Source organism: Carcharhinus amblyrhynchos, chromosome 33 (genome assembly GCF_965287045.1).
Source record: "Carcharhinus amblyrhynchos chromosome 33, sCarAmb.v2.hapA, whole genome shotgun sequence".
Taxonomy (NCBI): domain Eukaryota; kingdom Metazoa; phylum Chordata; class Chondrichthyes; order Carcharhiniformes; family Carcharhinidae; genus Carcharhinus; species Carcharhinus amblyrhynchos.
Genome location: NC_137356.1, coordinates 10,094,453 through 10,115,299, shown reverse-complemented (window position 1 = coordinate 10,115,299; position 20,847 = coordinate 10,094,453). Strand labels below are relative to the sequence as shown.

General features: G+C 48.6%; 2 protein-coding genes across 3 annotated transcripts in view; both read right to left on the bottom strand.

Moving 5' to 3' along the window:
- Positions 1 to 864: 864 nt before the first annotated feature.
- On the bottom strand, positions 865 to 13,084 carry mri1 (methylthioribose-1-phosphate isomerase 1). Of its 2 annotated transcripts, XR_013889799.1 has the most exons (7): positions 12,883 to 13,084; positions 10,751 to 10,986; positions 8,111 to 8,280; positions 5,352 to 5,528; positions 3,907 to 4,131; positions 2,086 to 3,062; positions 865 to 1,370 (listed from the first exon to the last, which is right to left on the bottom strand). XR_013889799.1 is itself a non-coding variant. In XM_080216672.1 (6 exons), the coding sequence occupies exons 1-6, from the start codon at positions 13,012 to 13,014 to the stop codon at positions 2,902 to 2,904; spliced, it is 1,101 nt and encodes a 366-aa protein (XP_080072798.1). In that variant the 5' UTR covers positions 13,015 to 13,084; the 3' UTR covers positions 865 to 2,901. The 2 variants fall into 2 exon arrangements, 1 of the variants encoding a protein (XP_080072798.1); XM_080216672.1 differs by having other exon boundaries at positions 865 to 3,062.
- A 6,735-nt stretch (positions 13,085 to 19,819) lies between these two features.
- The window catches only part of LOC145360863 (AP-1 complex subunit mu-1-like), a 30,475-nt gene continuing 29,447 nt past the window's right edge, over positions 19,820 to 20,847 (bottom strand). Inside the window, exon 12 of the mRNA XM_080216343.1 lies at positions 19,820 to 20,046. Within this exon, the coding sequence (XP_080072469.1) occupies positions 20,024 to 20,046 (23 nt within the window). The 3' untranslated portion in view covers positions 19,820 to 20,023. The remainder of the gene's footprint in view (positions 20,047 to 20,847) is intronic.

The following is a 20,847-nucleotide window of genomic DNA, read 5'->3' as shown; positions in this document are numbered from 1 at the left end:
GAGGCAAAGGAGAGGAGGACTGTGGGATAGTGAGGATGATCCCAGAATGGAATCCTGGCTTGAAGACCATAACTCAGCCAGGAATAGGGCATCGGCTTTGGGACACCCCAATATTGTGATCATCGCCACAGAATTCAAATTTCTTTCCCTTTATGCACAATTGAATTATTTGTGAAAAGACCGGGAAGGAAACGTTGATGTTGTCCCATTGACCTGGTGTCCCTCAGCTGTTTACAAGGATGGCCATTTCTATGGATAAGAAATGGGCCTGACAGGATAACTCTGGGCATTCGAGGGGCTGAATGGCCTTTATGGAGAGAGCTGCAGTTTCGATCAGTCAATACATTGCAGGCAGTCATTTATTCCCTCATGGGTCATTTCACAACAACAGCACCCTTCCAGATATAATTTTTTTTAAAAACCCACGAATTATAGTTATTTCCTGTAGAATTATAGAATCCCAGCAGTGAAGGAGGCCATTCAGCCCATCAAGTCTGCAACGACTACTAAAACCTGGTGTTGTCAGACTTTTTACTGTGTTTACGCCAGTCCAACGCCGGCATACCCACATCATGACGACTCTCTGACAGATCTTATCAAGATCCACTCCGTGCCCTATGGCCGTAACGCTACTAATCCCCTCACGTGTCATCTTTGGACACTAAGGGGCAATTTAGCACGGCCAATCCATCTCCCCACACATTTTGAGTGTGGGAGGAATCCGGAGCACCTGGAGGAAACCCATGTGGACACGGGGATAACTTGCAAAGCCTACACAGACAGTTCGCCCAAGGCCAGAATTGAACCCAGGTCCCTAGCGCTGTGAGGCAGCCGCGCTAACCACTGTGCCACCAAGCCATGGCAGAATTCTTTAAAAAAGTTTATTTATTAATCAGAAGTAAGGCTTACAGTAACATTACAATGAAGTTACTGTGAAATTCCACATTCTGGTGTGTGCCACTGTGCCGACCCGCTGCCAACTTGCGTCGCCCAGAGCTGTAGCCTGGGTCTCTGGATTACTTAGTCCAGTGATGTTACTATTGTGCCACCATCTTCCCCATCAACCATCAATATGAGACAGTCATCAAGAAATCCAATGGGGAATGCAGGAGAAACATCAAGAGTGGGGAGACGGTGGAACTCGCTCCCACAGGGAGTGAATAATTTTGATGCATTTAGCAGGAAGTCAGACAAGGGAAAGGGGAACAGGGAGGTTGCAACGATAGGTTTAGACAAGGAAAGATGGGAGGAGGCTCAAGCAGGACATAAACGCTGACACGGCCCATTTGGGCTGAATGGTCTCTTTCCATACTCTATGGGAAATCATGGCAAACAGCAGGCAAACTGATCCGTGTCAGGCCTTACCAAATCTGTGTGAGCAACAGGTAAAGATGCTGTTAACACATATATCTGTACACCATAGAGAAATAGCCTAAAGTTAGGTAGACTGGATATAGTCAGGCACATTGATAACCCACATTATGGAAACAACTGTGATTTTAGTCACAAACATAGGACATAAAATTCGCTGCTGCTAACAGAGCAATAGTCAGGGACAATAAAAAGACTGCCTGTGGTGTAGGAATAACACCAGATGTGTGGGTCCAAGTTATAAAAAGCAAATGGTATACAAGATGTGTTGTTTCTACAACTAAGCATAAAAGGGGGAAAAAGGTCACTGAGATAGTCGGGACAGCAGTGATTAAGTTGGCAAAGGATTGATTACCGCCAATCTGAACTGGACATGTAACAGTGTTGGATAAGACGGATGAGTTTGCTAATGCACTCTTGTGATAACAGGAGACATTGTTAGATGGGGAGTAGAGGAGATGGAAACTTGGGGCACCTCGAGCCAATAGGGGAATGACAACACATAGATGGGACAGGGACCACCAATTAGGGGAGAACATCACATTGCAAAGCCATTACAATGCTTGTAAAAAAGTATAAAATGTGCTGCAAATTTATGTAAGGTGTGCCTATTTTGTTGGACACCCGGTCTTGCAAGAACGTTAAATAAAATATCTTGCTCCTTCAGAACTTGACTTGACTAAATTGTTTGACTGTGAGCTGCGTTTCTCACACCTGTCTTACTTAAATTCAGTTGTTCAGGTGAAGAACCAACAATCCAATCAAGGATGGACAAAAATGCACAATGGGAAAAGGAATCTTGAGGTCATGGTTGTTGGCGTGGAAGATTCTAGAAAGCAGGGAATATGGATGGATTTATCATCTTGTGGGGTAAAATAAGGTAAGGAACAGGGACTGGTGTAGTTAAAAAGTTCAGGAAAAAAAAAAGGAAGGCTTTTGGATTTTATATAGAATTGTTAAAAATGAAAGGCAGGTTGGGAGTTGTGACACATGATCAGCGAGGCATAGTAAGTTTAAGTTTATTTATTACTGTCACAAGTAGGCTTGCAAACTGTGAAAATCCCCTAGTTGCCACTCTCCAGCACCTGATCGGGTTCACTGAGGGAGAATTTAGCACTGCCAGTATACCCTAACTAGCACACCTTTCAGACTGCAGGAGGAAACTGGAGCACCCGGAGGAAACCCACACTGAGAGAACGTGCAGACTCCACACAGACAGTGACCCAAGCCGGGAATCGAACCCAGGTCTCCGGCGCTGTGAAGCAGCAGCGCTAACCACTGTACAACCATTTCAGGTGGCAGTTTGAGAATCAACCACATTGCTGCAGCTCTGGAGTCACATGTAGGTCAGACTTAGTAAGGACAGCAGATTTCCTTCCCTAAAGGACCAGACGGGTTTTTCCGACAACGGTTTCAATGGGTCATCTCAATATGCTGCCACCGGAATAAGTAAGGCAATAGGTTTTAATATAGAATTATGAAAAAGAAATGAAAGTTGGAGTTGCGACATGGGAACGAGGAAACACGTCATCAGCGTGGGATAGTAGGAATTGTGTGTTGGGTCAGGAGGGTTTTGTCAAGCAACACTTTCCGAAGTTCGCTCGGATCATGGACACCAAATTCAGTAACGATTCCCGCTGTGATGAGGTTGTGAGGTGTAATGTCAAACGCAGGATTCCACACACCTATACCTAGAAAGAGAGAGAGAGAGAGAGAAATTAGAACCCTCATTACAACACTGGAGTGTTAACCTAAACTAGGTGCTCTCACATTGAGGCCTTCCGTGCTTGTTGGGCACCGCAGGGGCTGGGTTGTATTATCAACCCCTTTAATCACAGTTTAGTTTGACGTTTTAAGTTTCCTTCCTGGTTTGTTTTTTTTTGTTTTGGGCAGCTTCCTTCTTTTTGGGAGCTTCCCCTTTTAATTTGCCCCTCAGTTAATTTGGTTTAGTCTATTGGTTTGGACAAAAAGATTGACTAAGTGCTCAAATCTCTGCTGATGGTGATCGTTGGATTTTTAATAACTTTTAAAAGTTATTCATTCATGGAGTGTGGGCGACACTGGCCGGGCCAACATTTATTGCCCATCCCTAACTGCCCCTTGAACTGAGTGGTTCACTGCGCCAATTCAGAGGGCAGCTGAGAGTCAACCACATTGCTGTGGCTCTGGATTCACATGTAGGCCAGACCGGGTAAAGATGGCAGATTTCCTTCCCTTAAGGGGCATTGGTGAACTAGTTGGGTTTTGATGACAAGTACCGAGACTGTCTTTCAATTCTAGATTTTATTAATTGAATTTAAATTCAATGCCATGGTGGGGTTCGAACATCAGTTCCTTAGCCCGGGCATCTATGCCCTCATTTAAGGTAATGAAATCCATCTACAAAGCCATTGGGGAATCCCAATGTACATGCATTGTTATCCACTGTCCAGGGTGAAGAGGCTTTTGCGGAGACTTGGTGCAGACTCGATGGGCCGAATGGCTGCCTCCTGCCACAGCGTGCTAACCTCCAAGCGCCAACCTCCCCTCCCTCACCTGGTGCCGCAACGCGGACTCCATTTACGTCCGTCAGCTCCGCCCCCGGTCTCTCCTCGATGACAATCTGCTCCCCGCTCTCCAGGGCGAGGTCACACGAGGTGCTGGGTGCCGCCACGTAGAAGGGGATGCCATGGTGTTGGGCCGCGATGGCCAGCTGGTAGGTTCCGATCTTGTTGGCGGTGTCTCCGTTAGCCACGATTCGGTCTGCTCCCACCACCACAGCTGCGGGCCAAGGTCAACTAGTTAGATTGGGGCCAGCAGTTCAGAGTAACGACCATGCCCGTCCTTGTTGGAAGCCAGGACAGTTAGTGTGTTCCAGCGACCATAACCAGAAGAGAGGAAGGAAATCTTCCCAGCTTCTTCCCTGCTGCTGTCAGACTTTCGAATGGACCTACCTCACATTAAGTTGATCTTTCTCTACACTCTAGCTATGACTGTAGCGCTACATTCAGCACTCTCTCCTTTCCTTCTCTATGAATGGTATGCTTTGTCTGTATAGCGCGCAAGAAACAATACTTTTCACTGTATCCCAATACATGTGACAATAATAAATCAAATCATAATTGTTCTGGAGAGAGTGCAGAGGAAGTTGACAAGAAAATTGCCAAGGCTAGAAAAATTTATTATTTATTTTAAGTTTGTTTTTTATTATTGTCAGAAGTAGGCTTACATTAACACTGCAATGAAGTTACTGTGAAAAATCCCCTAGTTGCCACACTCCGGCGCCTGTTCGGGCACACTGATGGAGAACGTAGCACGGCCAATGCACCCTAACCAGCACTTTTGGACTGTGGGAGGAAACTGGAACACCCGGAGAAAACCCACGCAGACACGGGGAGAACATGCAGACTCCAAACAGACAGTGACCTAAGACCGGAATCGAATGCGGGTCCCTAGCGCTGTGAGACAGCAGTGCTAACCACTGTGCTGCCCTGTGCAGGTTAGGTGGATTGGCCATGCTAAATTGCCCCTTAGTGTCCAAAGGTGTGAAGGTTAAGTGGATTGGCCATGCTAAATTGCCCCTTAGTGTCCAAAGATGTACAGGTTAGGCGGATTAGCAGGGTAAATGCGTGGGGTAATGGGGATAGGGTGGGCCTAGGGAAGATACTCTGACAGAGGTGATGTGGACTCAATGGGCCAAATGGCCTGCCCTGTAGTGATTCTATGATTCTAAACAAAAACTGGACAAAAATGCTTTGTTTGGGATTCCCAACATAGTGTGGGGGTTATAGGCTGAGTGAGTAACTAGTTTTCAACTGGTTTAAGATACTTTAGCAATCCGTTCTCAACCATATTAGCATCAGAAGCACAATCTACTGGGGAGATGAGAAAGGGTGAGGGTCACTGTGGAAGTATGCCAATAAGCCAGGTGAGGTACTAACTTCACCCTGCCTCCTGCCAGGGAGATTCCTCCGGGTGCTGAGAGGTCACGCAGGAATTACCTGATATTCCCTTCTCCTTCATTGCCACGGATACCATGCTGTCGGCTATGAGGGTGGCAGGGATCTTCTCCTGCACCAGCTCGTACGCGGTGAGTCTCGCCCCCTGGTTATAGGGACGGGTCTCCGTGCAGTAAACATGTTCCAGGCGCCCCGAGGCCCACAGGGACCGGATCACACCTGAGAAACGAGTAAGAACATAAGAACATAAGAAATAGGAGCAGGAGTAGGCCATCTAGCCCTTCGAGCCTGCCCCGCCATTCAATAAGATCATGGCTGATCCGTTGTGGCTCAGTTCCACTTTCCCGCCCTCTCCCCATAACCCTTAATCCCCTCTCTTATCAAGAACCCATCAACCCGCTTCTTAAAAATATTTAGCGAGGCAGCCTCCACCACTTCAACGGGCAGAGAATTCCAGAGATTCACCACCCTTTGAGTGAAGAAGTTCCTCCTCAACTCCGTTCTAAACCGCCCCCCCTTTATCTTGAGGCTGTGCCCCCTAGTCCTACTGTCTTTTTTGAGCGGGAAGAGTCTCTCCACCTCTATCCTATCCATCCCATTCATCATCTTATATGTCTCAATGAAATCTCCCCTCATTCTTCTAAACTCTAACGAGTACAAGCCTAGTTTATTCAGCCTCTCCTCATAGCTCAATCCCCTCAACTCCGGTATCAGCCTAGTAAACCTCCTCTGCACTCCCTCCAGGGCCAAAATATCCTTGCGCAGGTGCGGCGCCCAAAACTGCACACAGTACTCCAGCTGCGGCCTCACCAATGCCCTATACAGCTGCAGCAAGACCTCCCTACTTTTATATTCAATCCCCCTCGCTATGAAGGCCAGCATCCCATTCGCCTTCCTGACCACCTGCTGCACCTGCAAGCTGGGTTTTTGCGACTCATGCACAAGGACCCCGAGGTCCCTCTGCACCGTCGCCTGCTGCAGTTTTTCGCCACGTAAGTAATAGTCCTTCCTACCATTCTTCCTACCAAAGTGGACCACCTCACACTTCCCTCACATTTATACTATATAGGAGCAGAGTCAGGCCATTTGGCCCAACAGGTCTGCCCCACTATTTAATGATGGCTGATAAGTCTCTTAACCCCATTTGCCCGCCTTTTCCCCATAATATTTGATCCCCTTTCCAATCAAGAACCTATCTATCTCTGTCTTAAATACCCAATGATCTGGTCCCCTCTGTGGCAATGAATTCCACAGATTCACCACCCTCTGGCTGAAGAAATTCCACCTCATCTTGGTTCTAAAGGGTTGACCTTTTACTCTGAGGCCGTGCCCTCGGATCCGAGTCTCTCCGACTAATGGAAACACCTTCCCCAGGCCCACTCTATCCGGGCCTCTCAGTATTCTGTAAGTTTCAATGAGATCTCCCCCTTCATCCTTCTAAACTCCATCGAGTACAGACCCAGAGTCCTCAGACACTTGAATTTTTCATTCCCGGGATCATTCTCGTGAACCCCCTCTGGACCCTCTCCAAGGCCAACACACCCTTCCTTAGATACGGGGCCCAAAATTACTCGCAAAACTCCAAATGGGGTCTAAATATAGCCAATCCCACATCACAAAGTACTTTGCACATAGGACAACATTCAACACCAGCCCACACGGGGGACAGATTAGGAGTGCTGAACTCAAGTAGGTTTTAAGGAGAAGGGAGCGGTTTAGTTAGTGAGGGAATTCCAGAGCTGCGGGATGTTGGGGTAAGATGGGAAAATGGAGTCGCAGTGGGAGACCAGCTACAACTTGAATGAATGTGGACCCTTGGCTTCAGCTCCGATTCCTTATCCGTAAGGGCCGGTTAATTGCAGGGAACAAAATCGGAAGATGCAAGAAATCCCGGGAAATTACTGGGGCAGGGCGGGAGGTGAGGAAGATTTGGAGAGCTCAGACACAGGACAGAGGAAGATATTGGGCCAGAGTGAGAGAGATATGGAGAGATAGGGGTGGCACGGTGGCACAGTGGTTAGCACTGATGCCTCACGGTGCCAGGGACACAGGTTCCATTCCGGCCTCGGGTGATTGTCTATGTAGAGTTTGCACGTTCTCCCCATGTCTGCATGGGTTTCCTCCCACAGTACAAAGATGTGCGGGTTAGGTGGATTGGCCATGATAAATTGAGCCTTAGTGTTAGGAGATTCACAGGGTAAGTGAATCCGGGGATAGGACCCGAGTGGGATTGTTGTCGGTGCTGGCTCAATGGGCTGAATGGCCTCTTTCTAAAGGGGCGGACGCGTTGGCACAGTGGTTAGCCCTGCTGCCTCACAGCGCCAGGGATCCGAGTTTGATTCCCGGTTTGGGTCGCTGTCTGTGTGGAGTTTGCACATTCTCCCGGTGTCTGCATGGGTTTCCTCCAGGTGCTCCGGTTTCCCCCTACAGTCCAAAGATGTGCGGGTTAGGTTGATTGGCCGTGCTAAATTGCCCCTTAGTGTCAGGGGCACTAGCTAGGGTAAATGCATGGGAATTATGGGGATAGGGCCTGGAGTGGGATTGTTGTTGGTGCAGATCGATGGGCTGAATGGCCTCCATCTGCACCATGATGCAATGAGATGAGACACAGAAGGGAGTTATAGGGTCAGGGTGAGAGGTGAAGGAGATACAAAGAGATGTGGCACAGAATGGAGGAAGCTTTTGGGTTGGGGCGGGAAGAGGTGAGGGATATACGGAGAGACGAGACACAGGATAAAGAATCAAGACAACAGTATCAGAAAGGAATGTAAAAGACCATTACAAAAGAACATGGCCCTTACCCAGCGCTGTTCCATATCCTGCTGTTGCGAGGGAGCCAGTGTTACAATGTGTGAGGATTATTACTTTATCTGTTTTTGCCCTGGAGAGAATGTGTTCGGCGCCATGGCTTCCAATACACTTGTTGTTGCTGATGTCCTTCTCCAGCAGACCCTCGATTCTGGAGATCAGACTTTTTTTGGGGGGGAAAGGGGTGGAGAAGAAATAAAAGCTTTGATCAGGATTAGCTGCTGAATAAGGTTAACACATGCAATTTCATCATGGGTTCGAATCCCGACCCGGTCCAACGGGACGAGATTCACCCAGGTACTGTTGAACATAAAAAGTTCGGTGAAAGCGGCCAAACCAGTTCACCTGTTTCATCCTCCTCTGCCAAAATAAATTATTGCTTGAGGGAGGAGTGTTGGCCAGGACATCAGGAAAACCTGATGCTTTTTGTTTGAGTAGTGTAAACATTGCTGAACAGACAATAATTCTCAATAATCCTTAAGAGAGTAGATTCTCTTCAGGTTAACGTGCAGGTTCACTCTGCGGTTAGGAAGGCAAATGCAATGTTAGCATTCATGTCGAGAGGGCTAGAATACAAGAGCAGGGTTGTACTTCTGAGGCTGTATAAGGCTCTGGTCAGACCCCCATTTGGATGTGAGCAGTTTTGGGCCCTGTATCTAAGTAAGGATGTGTTGGCCTTGGAAAGGGTCCAGAGGAGGCTCACAAGAATAATCCCTGGAATGAAAAGCTTGTCATATGAGGAACGGTTGAGGACTCTGGATCTGTACTCGTTGGAGTTCAGAAGGATGAGGGGGGATCTTATTGAAACTTACGGGATATTGTGAGGCCTGGGTAGAGTGGATGTGAAGAGGATGTTTCCACTAGTTGGAAAAACTAGAACCCGAGGGCACAACCTCAGGCTAAAGGGACAATCCTTTAAAACAGAGATGAGGAGGAATTTCTTCAGCCAGAGAGTGGTGAATCTGTGGAACTCTTTGCCACAGAAGGCTGTGGAGGCCAGGTCATTGAGTGTCTTTAAGACAGAGATAGATAGGTTCTTGATTAATAAGGGGATCAGGGGTTATGGGGAAAAGGCAGGAGAATGGGGATGAGAAAAATATCAGCCATGTTTAAATGACGGAGCAGACTCGATGGGCCAAGTGGCCTAAATCTGCTCCAATGTCTTATGGCCTTATTACCACTTTCTGTAGCTTGCTTAACATAGTAAAATTTCACAGGAAGGTTACCAGGGGAGGTGGTGGTGTACTGGTATTATCACTGGACTAGTAATCCAGAGAGCTGGGATAACTGCTCTGGGGACCTGGGTTCGAATCCCACTGAGGTAGATTGTGCAATTTGAATTGAATTTTTAAAAAATCTTGAATTATAAAGTTAGAATGAAACCATTCTCGATTATTGTAAAGTTTTCAATTTAATTAATTTGTGGGACATGGGTGGGCCAGCATTTATTGACCGTCCCTTGTTGCCCTTGAACTGATTAGGCCACTCGAGACTGCAAAGAGATACGGACAGGTTAGGTGAGTGGGCAGCATGACGGCAGATGGAGTGTAATTTGTGAAATGTGAGTTGTTCGTTTTGGTTCTAACAACAGAAAAAGGGTGACAAACTTGGAAGCATGGATGTTCAGAAAGACTTGGGTGCGCCTGTACAAGGAAAGCAGGAAGTTAGCTCGCAAGTGCAGCAAACAATTGGGAAGGCAAATGACTTTTATTACAAGGGGACTGCAGTCACGCTACAATTATACAGGGCTGTGGCAAGATCACATTGGGTATAGCGCGTGCAGTTTTGGTCTCCGCATTTGCAAAAGGATAGACTTACACTGGGGACAGTACAGCAAAGATTCAGCAACTTTGTCCGTGGGGTGAGGGGGTTGTCCAGTGATTAGAGGCTGAGTAATTTGGGCCTATGGAATTTAGACAAATGAGAGGCAATCTCACTCAAACCTAGGGAATTCTGAGGGGGTTTAACAGGGTGCATGTTGAGGGATTGTTTCTGCTGGTTGGGGAATCTAAACACTGGGGGGCACAGTCTCAGGATAAGGGGGAATGATTCAGGACTGAGATGAGGGGAAACATCTTCACTCAAAGGGTCGCAAATCTTCGGAATTCTCTATCCCAGAGGGCTGTGGATGGCCCATCGTTGAATATATTTAAGTCTGTGGGATGGACAGAGTTTTGGTTTCTCCGGGAATGGGGAGTGGGCGGGAAAGAGGAGCTGGAACCCAAGATCAGCCCCCATGGTGGACCAGGCTTGATGGATACATGAAAGGAAATTGGGAGTGCAAAATCGGAGGAGCTCAGAGATCTGGGAGGGTTGGAGGGCTGGGGAATCCGCACATTCTCCCCGTGTCTGCTTGGGTTTTCCTCTGGGTGCTCCGGTTTCCTCCCACAGTCCGAAAGACATGCTGGTTAGGGTGCATCGGCCGTGCTAAATTCTCCGTCAGTGTACCCGAACAGGAGTGTGGCGACTGGGGGATTTTCACAGTAACTTCATTGCAGTGTGAACGTGAACCGACTTGTGACACTAATAAATAAACTTTGCTGAAGGAAGTTATGGGGATTTGGGGATGGGCTGGATAGAGGGGGGGGTTGCTGGTTAGCTGGATGGCAAACCCATTTCGTGCCCTCACTCACTTTTCCTTCAAACTCTCAGCAGTGGAGTCCGGCCGTTTGACCTCGCTCGCCACAAAGTCGGACAGCTCCCGTGCTGCCTGCGCCATGTTGACCGCTGTGGGCCTGGCGGTCACCAGGTAGTCCAGTGACTCCAGGGCAAAGGTGGCCAAGTCTTCCTTGATGTCATCCTCGCGCCGGTGAAGTTCCACGGCAAGGCTCAGGCATCCGACGATGGCGATTGCCGGGGCACCTCTCACCTGTCAGAACAAAGCCCGGGGTTAGAGCGGCAAGAACTTTACACCTAGATCCTTGGCCAGTCCCAGCCGAGGGACCCTGAGAGGCACTGCCGCGAGGCTTACGGGCAAAGGTGGGTTGGTGGGGGTGAGTTGGAGATGTATGAGTTTAGGGACAGAGATGGGTTGGGGGGGGGGCTGCCTCTGGAGGCAGTGGTTATGTACAGTGGGTCAGAGCGTGAAGAGCAGATAGTTCTGTGTAGGATGGCACGGTGGCACACTGCTGCCTTCACCAGCGCCAGAGACCCGGGTTCGATTCCCGGCTTGGGTCACTGTCTGTGTGGAGTCTGCACATTCTCCCCGTGTCTGCATGGGTTTCCTCTGGGTGCCCCGGTTTCCTCCCACAGTCCAAAAGACGTGCTGGTTAGGGTGCACTGGCCGTGCTAAATTTTCTCTCAGTGAACCCGAACAGGCGCCGGAGTGTGGCGACCAAGGGATTTTCACAGTAACTTCACTGCAATGTTAATGTAAGCCTACTTGTGGCACTAATAAACTTAAAACTCCATTTTAGACCTTTGCACTCAGTCATTCTCTGTCTCCCCTTCCCTCTGCACTCAGTCAGTCACTCTGTCTTCCTCCACACTCAGTCTCTCTCTCTCTCTCCCTCTACACACACACAGGCACACTCTCTCTCTCTCCCACTTTACACACAAGTACACTCTCTCTCTCTCTCCCACTTCACACACAAGTACACTCTCTCTCTCTCTCCCACTTCACACACAAGTACACTCTCTCTCTCTCTCCCACTCTACACACAGGCACTCTCTCTCTCTCTCCCCCACTCTACACACAGGCACTCTCTCTCTCTCTCTCCCCCACTCTGCACACAGGCACTCTCTCTCTCTCTCTCCCCCACTCTGCACACAGGCACTCTCTCTCTCTCTCCCCAACTCTGCACACAGGCACTCTCCCTCTCTCCCCCCAACTCTGCACGCAGGCACTCTCTCTCTCTCCCCCCAACTCTGCACACAGGCACTCTCTCTCTCTCCCCCCAACTCTGCACACAGGCACTCTCTCTCTCTCTCTCTCCCCCCACTCTGCACACAGGCACTCTCTCTCTCTCTCTCTCCCCCCAACTCTGCACACAGGCACTCTCTCTCTCTCTCTCTCCCCCACTCTGCACACAGGCACTCTCTCTCTCCCCCCACTCCGCACACAGGCACTCTCTCTCTCTCCCCCCACTCCGCACACAGGCACTCTCTCTCTCTCTCCCCAACTCTGCACACAGTCACTCTCTCTCTCTCCCCCCAACTCTGCACGCAGGCACTCTCTCTCTCTCCCCCCAACTCTGCACGCAGGCACTCTCTCTCTCTCCCCCCAACTCTGCACACAGGCACTCTCTCTCTCTCCCCCCACTCCGCACACAGGCACTCTCTCTCTCTCTCCCCAACTCTGCACACAGTCACTCTCTCTCTCTCCCCCCAACTCTGCACGCAGGCACTCTCTCTCTCTCCCCCCAACTCTGCACGCAGGCACTCTCTCTCTCTCCCCCCAACTCTGCACGCAGGCACTCTCTCTCTCTCCCCCCAACTCTGCACACAGGCACTCTCTCTCTCTCTCCCCAACTCTGCACACAGTCACTCTCTCTCTCTCTCTCTCCCCCACTCTGCACACAGGCACTCTCTCTCTCTCTCTCTCCCCCCAACTCTGCACACAGGCACTCTCTCTCTCTCTCCCCCAACTCTGCACACAGGCACTCTCTCTCTCTCTCCCCCACTCTGCACACAGGCACTCTCTCTCTTTCCCACTCTGCATGTAGTCACACTCTGTAACTCTCTCCCCACGCACACAGTCACTCTGTAACTCTTTCTCTGAATCTCAGAGGCCCACTCCGCTGTGAATCCGGCCCTGTACACTTACCTTCATGTCTCGGATAGCTTCCCAGGCAGCTCTCACCCCGGCCAGCTGCTGGTACACAGTGCGCTGCGGCAGCAGCAGCTGATCCAGGATGGACAGGCTGCCCCGCTGGTACCTGATCGCCTCCACACTCATTGTCCCGGGGAGGGGAGCGGATTGAGCCCTCAGAGGGAGGGAGGAAGAAGCTATGGTAGCGGTGAGGACACAGGCGGAACTCTCAATACTGCCACCGCTAAACTGTTGCAGACTGGAATTGCTACAGTGACAATTGTATCCATCCCCTCCCATTGCCATTCATTAGACCCCAGGAGAATCTTTACAAAGGGTTTTTAAACAAACTCTTATTAAACAAAATTACTACACGTTTTATATTTTAGAAACTATATCAGATTGAATCCCTATAGTGTAGACAGAGGCCGTTTGGCCCATCAAGCCTGCACTGACAACAATCCCACCCAGGCCCTATCCCCTTAATCCCACATATTTACCCTTCTAACCCCCTTGACACTAAGGGTCAATTTATCATAGCCAATCAACCTAACCCACAGTGGTTAGCGCTGCTGCCTCACAGCGCTAGGGACCTGGGTTTGATTCCCGGCTTGGGTCACTCTGCTGAGTCTGCATGTTCTCCCCGTGTCCGAGTGGGTTTCCTCCCACAGTCCGAACAATGCCCTGGTTAGGGTGCATTGACCCGAACAGGTGCCAGAATATGTATGGCAACTAGGGGAATTTCACAGTAACTTCATTGCATTGTTAATGTAAGCCTTACTTGTGACGAATAAATAAATTTTATTATTTACTTTATCTACCTTTGGAGTGTGGGAGGAAACTGGAGCACCCAAAGGAAACCCACGCAGACAACATGCAGACTCCATGGAGACAGTGACCCAAGCCGGGAATTGAACCCGGGTCCCCGGCACTGTGAGGCAGCAGTGCTAATCACTGCTCCTCTGTGCCACCTGTAACTTACTGTCATTGAATCATTATTGTCTCATAGAATCCCTACAGTGCAGAAGGAGGCTATTTGGCCCATCGAATCTGCACTGACCACAATCCCACTCAGACCCTATCCCCATAATCCCACATGTTTAACTTAGCTAATCCCCCTGACACTAAGGGGCAATTTGGCACGGCCAATCTACCTAACCCGTACATCTTTGGACTGTGGGAGGAAGCTGGAGGAAACCCACACAGACACGGGGAGAATGTGCAAACCCTACACAGACTGTGACCCAAGCCAGAATCGAACCCAGGACCCTGTGAGACAGCAGTGCTAACCACTGTGCCACTTATCTACTCCGCTATGCAAGTGCCTAAGATCTTTACTATTACTGACTTTACAGCTGCCAGTGCTATAAATACAGAGGGTGGGAGGACTGGAATTCATATGCCCAGATGCTGCTGTGTTTTATTGGGAGGACTCAGGGCTTTCATGCTGTACTGGGAGGACTCAGGGCTTTCACTCTGTACTGGGAGGACTCAGGGCTTTCATGCTGTACTGGGAGGACTCAGGGCTTTCATGCTGTAGTGGGAGGACTCAGAGCTTTCACTCTGTACTGGGAGGACTCAGGACTTTCACGCTGTACTGGGAGGACTCAGTGCTTTCATGCTGTACCGGGAGGACTCAGTGCTTTCATGCTGTACTGGGAGGACTCAGTGCTTTCACGCTGTAGTGGGAGGACTCAGAGCTTTCACGCTGTAGTGGGAGGACTCAGAGCTTTCAAACTGCACTGGGAGGACTCAGGGCTTTCACACTGTACTGGGAGGACTCAGCGCATGTCTGTATAGCACGCAAGAAACAATACTTTTCTTTCTATCTTAATACATGTGACAATAATAAATCAAATCAAATCAAATCTAGATTGACACACGGCACAGTGGCACTGTAATTAGCACTGCTGCCTCACAGTGCCAGGGACCTGGTTCCAATTCTGGTCTTGGGTCACTGACTGTGCGGAGTCTCCATGTTCTCCCCATATGGACATGGATTTCCTCCAGTTGCTCTGATTTCCTCCCACAGCCCAAAGATGTGCAGGTCAGGTGGATTGGCCATGCTAAATTGCCCCTTAGTGTCTCAAAGACTTGATAGACTCTAAGATGACAATCCAGCATAGTACAGCAGGAACAAGGTGCTGTCTTTCGGATGAGATGTTAAACTCAAGTCTAATCTGCTCCCACAGCATTATTAAAGATCTTTGCCACTTGCGTAGGGGAGTGGGTAGGTGGCACAGTGGTTGGCACTGCATGGGCTTAGGGAGATAGTAGGGGGCCATTGGGCCTGGCTCTGTTGGAGAGTCAGTGTGGACTCGATGGGCTGAATGGCTGTCTTCTGCACTGTGCAGATTCTGTGAAACCCACACGGACACAGGGAGAATGTGCAAACTCACGTGCGTTCTCACGAGGATAAAACCCTCTGTGTCCCAAGACTTCCTACTCAGTGGAAACATGAAATGCTGATTTGAGTCACACACGAATCCATTAGCAAGTTGAGTTTATTGAAATTAATTGAGTTTAACGAAGATATTGGCTTCAGAGGCAGCTGAGCCCCTTCATCAGTCAATGCAACATTACAAAAGAGGCTTTGGTTACTCTACAAAGCACTTCATTCACAAAAATATCAAAACACTTCCCATTCATGTGACATACACGCAACACATGCATGTAATTTCCTAGCAGCAAACATCGAAAGCAGAGGAATTCCCCAACCTAAACACCCAATCAGTTAAAATATTTGACAATTTGAGATTAAGAGCAACATAATTGCTCGGTGGAGTCAAACCCAAGAAATAAAATCAAATCCATTCTCTCAGGTGCAGGATATGGCTGCACTCGGGCGGAGAGGAAGTGTTTGGAAGATAGCTAGCATGGATTCGATGGGATGAATGGCCTCCATTTGTGCCCTGTTGGAGAAAAATCGTCCCTGCCTTTGGAACTTCCAGTCACTGGAGGAGGTTTGAACTTTGCATTTATATTAACCGGTCAGCGTGTTTCTAGATTCTTCTATGCAGTGCAGAAAAGGACAGTAAGAAGTCTCACAACACCAGGTTAAAGTCCCACAGGTTTATTTGGTAGCACAAGCCGCAAGCTTTCGGAGAACGGCCCCTGCCTGTCTGTACAGAAGGGGCAGCACTCCGAAAGCGAGTGGCTTGTCCTACCAAATAAACCTGTGGGATTTTAACCTGGGTGTTGTGAGACTTCTTACTGTGCCCACCCCAGTCCAACGCCAGCATCTCCACATCACGTACAGAAAAGGATCGGGGATAGAAAGTGGCAACGTGGGTAAATTCCATCTGCACCACAAGGCTTCAAATGGGATCGGAATTTGTGTTCAAAACTAGCTGAGCCTGGGCTGGACCACATATGGAGGACTTTACACTGTCCTGATTGCCGTAATACAGTCAGCTATGTCACTGCTGGTTAGGGTACATTGGCCATGCTAAATTCTCCCTCAGTGCACCTGAACAGGTACCGGAGTGTGACGACAAAGGGGATTTCTCAGTAACTTCATTGAAGTGTTAATGTAAGCCTACTTGGGACTCTAATAATTAATTAAAAACAAACTGTGTGGAGTCTGCATGTTCTCCCCGTTTCTGCATGGGTTTCCTCCAGGTGCATTTAGACTATGGGGGTACAAAAAAGACGTGCTGGTTCGGTGCATTGGCCATACTAAATTCTCCCTCAGTGTAACCCGAACAGGTGCTGGAGTGGGGTGACTAGGGGATTTTCACAGCAACTTCATTGCAGTGTTAATGTAAACCAACTTGTGACACTAATAAAATAAGCTTTAAAGAACAGACGCAAGGGGCTGAATGGCCTATATGCAGGAGGCAGTTGAGAAGGTGCGGAGAAGGATGATCCCAGGATAGAGATAGATAACCACTGGGGAAGACTGAATACACTGGGACTCCTTACACAGGATAGTGACCTAATTGAGGTCTTTAAGGTTTCATATCATAGGGTCTGGAATCCAAAACTGGGGATCATAAACTCAAGATGGCCCCTAATACATCCAATAAGCCTCTTCACCCACAGGTTGTTAATACATAAAATTTCCTACTGCATGGAATGGAGATGGATAGCATAGATAGAGCATAAGAAAATAAAATATAGGAGCAGGATTAGGCCATTCGGCCCATCAAGTCTGCTCTGCCATTCAGCCTCATCCTCATTCTCCTGCTTTCTCCCTATAACCCTTAATCCCCTTATTGATAAGAACTACAAAAGATTGTGAACGTAGCCCAATCCATCACAGCCTCCCATCCATTGACTCTGCCTACAGTTCCCGCTGCCTCGGAAAAGCAGCCAGCATAATCAAGGACCCCAAGCATCCCGGACATTCTCTCTTCCACCTTCTTCCATCGGGAAAAGAGATAAAAGTCTGAGGTCACGTACCGACCGATTCAAGAACAGCCTCTTCCCTGCTGCTGTCAGACTTTTGAATGGACTCACCTTGCATTAAGTTGATTTTTCTCTACACCCTAGCTATGACTGTAACACTTAATTCTGCATCTCATTTCCTTCTCTCTGAACTGTATGCTTTGTCTGTATAGCACGCAAAGAACAACACTTTTCACTTTATGCTAATACACATGACAATAATAAATCAAATCAAAAGAACCTATCTATCTCTGTCTTAAAGACACTCAATGACCTGGCCTCCACAGCCCTCTGTGGCAATGAGTTCCACAGATTCACCACCCTCTGGCTGAAGAAAGTCCTCCTCATCTCAGTTGTGAAGGAGCGTCCCTTCATTCTGAGGTTGTACCCTCAACTTCAGGTCTCTCCCACTAGTGGAAACATCCTCTCCATGTCCACTCTATCCAGGCCTCATGGTGTTCTGGAAGTTTCAATTAGATCCCTCCTCATCCTTCCAAACTCAATTGAGTACAGACCCAGAGTAATCAACCGCTCCTCATACAACAGCCTCTTCATTCCTGGGATCATTCTTGTGAACCTCCTCTGGACCCCATCCAAGGCCAACCTTAGGTACGGGTCCCAAAATTGCTCACACTTCACAAGGAAGCTCGATGAATACATGAGGGAGAAAGAAATGGGAGGATGGGTTGGGGGGTGGGATGAATTAAGGTGGGAAAGAGGCATGGAGGCAGTTAGGCACACCAACTGGCATGGGGTGACACAGTGGCACAGTGGTCAGCACTGCTGCCTCACTGCGCCACGGACCCGGGTTCGATTCCCGGCTTGGGTCACTGTCTGTGCAGAGTTTGCAGATTCTCCCCATGTCTGCGTGGGTTTCCTCTGGGTGCTCCGGTTTCCTCCCACAGTCCAAAGACCTGCTGGTTAGGCGCATCGACTGTGCTAAATTCTCCCTCGGTGTACCCGAAGAGGAGTGTGGCAACTAGGGGATTTTCACAGTAACTTCATTGCAGTGTTAATATAAGCTTACTTGTGACACTAATAAATAAGCTTTAAACTTAATCAATGTCCTGATGCCTGGTGATAACCTTTTATCCCCAAATTGACATGAAAATTCACAACCTGTGGATAGGTTTGTCTTCAAAGCGTGTTTTACCTTTCATTATTAACAAGGCTGTGATTTGTAATGTCTTGTTACAGGGGGTTGAGACAGTGACCTGGTGAAAAGCAGATAGCCAAAAGAAAACCCCCAACGGGTTGTGAGAGGGGGCTCTGGAAAAGGAATAAGTCAGTCGGAGATGACACAGGAGATTTTTCTCAGGATGGTGGAAGGAAAGGGAGTCACTGAGTGTCATCAAGAATTGGCCACCTTCTAAGCTGAGAGAACTCGCTGATAGAGGGAACTGAAGGAAGATTAGAGGCAGGTAGACCATGATGCAACAGTAGAGGGAGGTAGACCATGAGGCAGTAAGCGCAGATAGACCATGAGGCAGTAGAAGGAGGTAGACTATGAAGCAGTAGAAGGAGGTAGACCATGAGGCAGTAGAAGGAGGTAGGCCATGAGGCAGTAGAGGGAAGTAGACCATGAGGCAGTAGAGGGAGGTAGGCCATGAGGCAGTAGAGGGAAGTAGACCATGAGGCAGTAGAAGGAGGTAGGCTATGAGGTAGTAGACAGAGATAGACCATGAGGCAGTAGAAGGAGGTAGGCCATGAGGTAGTAGACAGAGATAGACTATGAGGCAGTAAAGGGAGGTAGGCCATGAGGCAGTAGAGGAGGTAGATCATGAGGCAGAAGTGAATGATGATGGTGGACAACTTAAAATTGAAAATGGGGAGCTTCCCTATCCAGCCCACCCAGTCTACACTGATTCCTTTTCCTCCATTTCTCTTCCCACACCTAGTTGTGCCCTAAGGCAGACTTTTATCTGTTTCTATAGCTAGTTATTCCTGGAGCAGGTCACTAGTCTGTCACCAGGGGCTTATAGTTCCGGCCACTCACCTGAAGAAGGAGCAGTGCTCCGAAAGCTCGTGATTCCAAGTAAACCTGTTGGACTTTAACCTGGTGTTGTGAGACTTCTTACTGTCCTCTAGTATTAGGCAGTTCAGCTCTGGGAAAAAGATTCTGACTGTCAACCCTATCTGTGCCTCTCGTCATTTTACAGACTTCTATCAGGTCTCCCCTCAGCGTCCACCACTCCAGAGAAAACAACCCGAGTTTATCCAGCCTCTTCTTATAGCTCATACCCTCTAACCCAGGCAGTATCCTGGTAAACCCCTTCTGCACCCTCTCCAAATCCTCCCCATCCTTCCTGTAATGTGGGCAACCAGAATTGAATGCAGAAGCGCGGCCTAACCAAAGTTTTACAAAGCTGACACAGGACATTGATCCTTGATTGACGAGGTGGGTGAAAGGTTATTGGGGGGTCGGCAGGAGTGTGGATTTGAGGTTACAACAGGCTTAGCCACGATCTTATTGAACGGTGGAGCAGGCTTGAGACGCCTATACCTGCTCCTAATTCCGATCTTTGTAGGGACGTATGTTCGCATGAAGTTAAATCAGGCCAGCTTTCACAAAGTACCTCAACTTTTATTCAATAAGGTGATGGGGATGCCAGTAACCATGGTAACGTGTTAGGAGATTACATCAGCAGACGAGTGTAGATATCAACGGGATGGTGGAAACCATTGGGACAATGAGAAGAAGCAGCCTGGTCTTTCCACAGTTTGGGGTAAAACATTAGCGTTAATATTTCTTGCGTTGTCCCAGCTGTTAATGTGTTCGGAGTTGATAATCTGTAAAATAAAACACGGAATTATAGGACGACCCATTTGGAGTAAGTTCTAGCTGAGCTAGAATGGTAACAAATTCTAAAGGTCAAAATCAGACTTTGATTTTTCTCTTGTGACATTTGGTTCACAAATGCCCTCATCCGGGTCACTAATGCCCCTTTAGGGAAGGGAAATCTGCCATCCTTACCCGGTCTGGCCTATATCGATTAAAGATGAGCACTAGTTCAAAGATGTGCGGGTTAGGTTGATTGGCCATGCTAAGAAATTGCACCTTAGTGTCCGGGGATGCGTAGGTTAGAGGGATTAGTGGGTATAGTAAATAGGGGTAGGGCTTGGGTGGGACTGTGTTCAGTTCAGACTCGATGGGCCGAAGGGCTTCTTTCCACACTGTAGGGTTCTATGATTCTATGATATGTGACTCCAGAGCCACAACAATGTCTCAGCTGCCCTCTGAACAAGGGCAACTCAGGATGGGCAATAAACTGAGGTTGAGAGGTGACCTGATAGAGGTTTATAAAATGTTGAGAGGAATAGAGAGGGCGGATTCTCGGAGGCTATTTCCCAGGGCTGAAATGGTCGCTACGAGAGGACACAGGTTTAAGGTGCTGGGGAGCAAGTACAGAGGAGATGTCAGGGGTAAGTTTTTCACTCAGAGGGTGGTGAGCGAGTGGAATCGGCTGCTGTCGGTGGTGGTAGAGGCAAACTTGCTGGGGTCTTTTAAAAGACTTCTGGATGAGTATATGGGATTTAATGGCATTGGGAGTTACAGATAGTTCTATGGCTTGGTAAGGTATAGATGTGATC